Source organism: Cebus imitator, unplaced genomic scaffold (assembly GCF_001604975.1).
Source record: "Cebus imitator isolate Cc_AM_T3 unplaced genomic scaffold, Cebus_imitator-1.0 Scaffold109, whole genome shotgun sequence".
NCBI classification, from domain to species: domain Eukaryota; kingdom Metazoa; phylum Chordata; class Mammalia; order Primates; family Cebidae; genus Cebus; species Cebus imitator.
The window spans coordinates 4,011,821-4,016,284 of record NW_016107424.1 but is presented as its reverse complement, the minus strand read 5'-3'; the positions used below and the strand labels follow the sequence as shown (position 1 = coordinate 4,016,284).

The 4,464-nt window shown below is 46.6% G+C and overlaps 1 protein-coding gene across 8 annotated transcripts in view; it reads right to left on the bottom strand.

Moving 5' to 3' along the window:
* Positions 1-3,270, bottom strand: part of CIBAR1 (CBY1 interacting BAR domain containing 1) — a 30,468-nt gene extending 27,198 nt beyond the window's left edge. For 2 of the 8 annotated variants that reach the window (XM_017538091.2, XM_017538096.2), the window contains exons 1-2: positions 3,063-3,270; positions 2,309-2,543 (exon numbers count right to left, since the gene is read on the bottom strand). In XM_017538091.2, coding sequence (XP_017393580.1) covers positions 2,309-2,543; positions 3,063-3,085 — 258 coding nt within the window. In that variant the 5' untranslated portion in view covers positions 3,086-3,270. Of the gene's footprint in view, positions 1-1,255; positions 1,280-2,308; positions 2,544-2,654; positions 2,822-3,062 lie in introns of those variants that run through there. The other 6 variants (XM_017538090.2, XM_017538097.2, XM_017538093.2 and 3 more) reach the window with 6 other exon arrangements.
* Positions 3,271-4,464: the final 1,194 nt, after the last annotated feature.

Below are 4,464 nucleotides of genomic sequence, written 5' to 3'. Positions count from 1 at the left end.
AGGCGGAGGTTGCGGTGAGCCGAGATCGGGCCATTGCACTCCAGCCTGGGCAACAACAGCAAAACTCCGTCTCAAAAAAAAAAAAAAAAAAAAAAAATTACTTATTTACCTTCAAGTGGTAGCTTAAGTGCTAAGACAGCTCTAACTATAATACAGCTAACATTTTCAGTATGTTCAGCACAGTATTGGATATTTTACGTATATCATCTCTGAACTGTAATGGCTCAACTTTTCAGAAAAATCAAAGCTGAAAGATAGAGCATCCTGTAAACATTTAAAGCAACATAGCTGTCAAAAGCAAAAAAGCTTAGGGATTACTGTATTTGCTGCATTTTTTTTTTTTCCCTAGGAAGCCATTTGTGAATTATCAAAGCCTACAGAACAAGATAAATGGTCTGAGTTGCTGAGCTGTCAAACTGCATGTCTCATCTCTATTTCATTTAGAATTACTTTTTCTTAAACGTTATAGGTTTTTAAATCACATTTTGAGCAATTCTTTTACAAACAGCACTAGTGGAAAGCACTGAAGAGACAGATTTTTTTTTTTAAGGCAAGTATTTAAATATAGCATAAGAAAAATAGCTCTTGTACATTAAAACTTTTTCTCTCAAGATAGGTGACATGTATTCAATTGCTTAAAATGAATATGTATTATTTTAATAGCAGAAAAACGGCTTTTTAATGATACATATTTATATAATCATATTTATTTCATATTGATTTTTCTTTAGTTTCATAAACAAAATGTATTATAGATGCCTCATTTTAAAATATATTAGGAAAATACAAATCAAGTTCCCATCAAGTATTCAAATATTAGGAATCCTAAAATCATGGATATTCTGGACAGTTTGGTTTACACCATTTCTTTTCTTATTTATTTATTTTTTTCTTGAGATGGAGTTTCAATCTTGTTGCCCAGGCTGGAGTGCAATGGTGCAATCTCAGCTCACTGTAAGCTTCGCCTCCCAGGTTCAAGCGATTCTCCTGCCTCAGCCTCCTGAATAGCTGAGATTACAGGCATGAGCCACCACACCGGCTAATTTTTGGGGTTTCTCCATGTTGATCGGGTTGGTCTCGAACTTGAGACCTCAGGTGATCCACCTGCCTCAGCCTCCCAAAGTGCTGGTATTACAGGCGTGAGCCACCGGGCCTAGCCCGGTTTATACCATTTCTTATAATCCATACTGATTATTCAGTTTAAGGATTATTTAAGCCTTTTTTTCTTTTTTCTGTTCTCCTTTTTGTTGCCTACCTTTTTGTCATTGTTCATTAGCACTTCCACCATTTGGTAAGCAAGGGAAATAAAAGGAGAACAAATGCAAATCAATTCACTTTGCTATTTGATAAATAGCATAAAGGTTTTCTACAAAGAGGCATTGAAATTACTGGCTAAAATAGGATTTTAGGATTACCTGTGAACGTAAATTATCTTTGAAACATGAAGTCCCCAGTTATCATATACAATTGTTACTTATTACAGAAGTTTCATGACAAGAATTCAACATTTTTCCAAAGTACCTCTAAATGTGATTACTCTTCACAGTTGTATGAGTATTATGAGTTCACAAATTATGCTTTTATATTTTGAAAACTGAAATTTCTGTTTTAGGTTCTGATGAGAAAAGTACAAGAAAAGCAATAACGTTCTAACTGGGCAACTTGAAACCTATGCCTTGAAACTGCAAATAAATATAAATAAAAGTATTAAAGAAAAAAATGAGCTTTTAGAAAGCAAACAATCGCAAGGACACCTTTCCTGCTACCCAGAGCAAAAAGCCCCCTCGGTGTCTCAGTATTGGTTTGCTTCCATGATATAATTCACAGCATTTTTTGCGGTTAATAAACCACTGGTAAATTTTCCAGAGCATGGATGCAACAATGATCTCTTGCCCATTTATTAATAATTTATCCATCCACATTATCATTCCCAACATTCCATCTCCACTCATTCTTTAAGATGTACTTACGTGCCACACAAGACAAGAGTTATGCTTCTTTTCTTCCCCCTGGGTATATTCGTACTGCCCCCAGTAAACAGCCACCCCTTGGCCAAAAGTTAGCAAATAAAGTGGGGAAATTCCAGACTTCAAGACGCCCTGAAGTTTAGCTTGGAAACGGTAAAATACAACACGGAAAGCTTCTCTTTAATAGATTCACAAAACGTTATAGACACGTAAATGTATACTTTATCAGGTTTGTATCCACCTCTGCAGTTAGGTAGATTACAAGTAAAAGTTTCCACGGTTCCTTCATCCACTACTTCATGGCTCATTCATAACAATGACACTGTGACCTCACTCCATACCTCTGCTTGTCGATAATCCTGAAGTTTGGCAAACTCGTCGGCAAAGTTCATCAGACCCAGCTTTAAATGTGGGGTCTCTGTAGCGGCATATGCGTTGATTTCATTCACCAGGAGGTCTGCTTTGTCTCGCAGTCTGGCAGTTTTCCGCACATAGGCAGCGAAGATTTGGCACAGTTCTCCAAAATGCTTCTCCACGTTTGAGACAGCTGTTTGCAGTTGTTTCGTTTGAGCGTTCCTAGAGAAAAAGGTGACGAAAGAAGTGAAACATTCTCGTTGGCGATGAGAAGGCTTCATTACCAAGCACACACACCCCGGGCATTCTGCAGCTTTGAAGGTGCAAACCCACCAACGGATCCACTGTCTCCCGGCGCGGTCTGCTCTCCTCCGGGACCCCATTTCGGGCCTGGCCTCACTAACCCGACAGTGTAGGCACAGGAAGAGGCCCAGGCCGGGTGGGCCTGGCCTCAGGTGGCAGCTCCACGAGACGCGGCCTGGGCGCCCGACTGCCTCCCAGGCTTCTGCACCGCCCGCGGCAGTGCTGGCGTGGGTGGCTGGCAGCTTGCCGGGCCCGGTGCTCCCCTTGGCCGCCAGCGCTCGCTGCAGCCCCGGGAATTAGGCCCCAGACCACAGCGGGCACCTTGCAGTCTCCCGCCCAGGGTCGGAATTCGACGCAGAGGCCCCACCGACAGAGGCTCCACTTCCCCTACCCCGGCCCTCCCGTGTGGGCCCCGGGAAAGTGGGTCCGGGCTGTTACCGGTTTTCCAGGGTGCGCCTCATCGTGCTGCCTCGCGCACGGCAGGAGACTTTGCGGGGGCCCAACCAGGGGGCTCAGCCACTGGGGCTCCAGGCGTCCGGGCGGGCGCGGCAGCGCAAGCAGCCGCCGGGAGCCGGAGAGCCCGCCCCTCGCGCCGCCGCGCCAGCCCGGGCGTTTCTATGGAAACGGGGCGAGCGCCCCAGAGGTCAAAGCCGGAGGCTGCCTGAGCGTGGCTGGGCTCGAGAAGCGCAGAGCAGCTAGGGACCGAGAGGGCCGACAGCGCGCCCACCTCTACAGAGCCGCTTTTGCGGTCGTCCCGTGCGTCCCTGCGCGCGAAGCCTGTGGGAAGCACCGCGGGGCTGCGGCGCCTCCATCCTCCCTAACAGTCGCGCGGAACAGACACCCAGCCTCCATGGCTGCTCTGCTACTCCGAGCAGGGGAGAAAAGACGCGGGTCCGCGGGGATCCAGGAGGGAGACGTGAAACCAGAGCCCCAGGGGGCTCATCTCCGCCTGTGCGACTTGTAGTCTCGTACCCCACGTGTCCGCTTCGCTACTGAATCTGAAAACCTGGGCTCTTGGGAGCTGCCCTTGGAAGGAGCAGTGCTACTGCCTCATCTTTAACTTTTCGTTTATTCAGCAAATATGTATCGAGTTCCTACTTGGTGGAAGAGATTGTTAGGCACTGGGAATCATAGAAACATAAGAAGCAGGGGTCCCAGGCCTGAAGGGCCTGAGCGTTGGATGAGGAGGCAATACTTATACTGAACCTGTGCTGAGATAAACAACGAACAGTCCTGGCTCTCAGGGTTGGCCTGGGGGAACAAAAATTAAAAATAATAAAACCCCAAGCAAACAGGAGGCTCTCCTTTTTCCTTTGAACGCCTCTGTCCCTTTGACCCTCCTAGCCTTGGTGTGTGTTGCTTTTCCCAGCCAAAACCGAAAGGTCTCCATTCAGACTTTATTTATTTATATACATTTTTTGAGATGGAGTCTCGCTCTGTTGCCCAGGCTGGAGTGCAGTGGCGCAATCTCTTCTCACTGCAACCTCCGCCTCCTGGTTCAAGCAATTCTCCTGCCTCAACCTCCCGAGTAGCTGGGTTTACAGGCGTGCATTACTATGCTGGGGTAATATTTTGTATTTTTAGTACAGACGGGGTTTCACCATGTTGGCCAGGCTGATCTTGAACTCTTGGCCTCAAGTGATCCACCCTCCTCAGCCTCCCAAGTGCTGGGATTACAGGCATGAGCCACTGCACCTGGCCTCAATTCAGACTTTACCTGCTTTAAGAAACCTCTCTGGGATCCTCCCGCACTTTGCTCCTTTAGGCAGCGTTAGGGCCTAGTCGTAAGGCTTTGGGACAGGGCCCTGATACTGTCTGAAGGAGCGAAGTGTCTAAATGC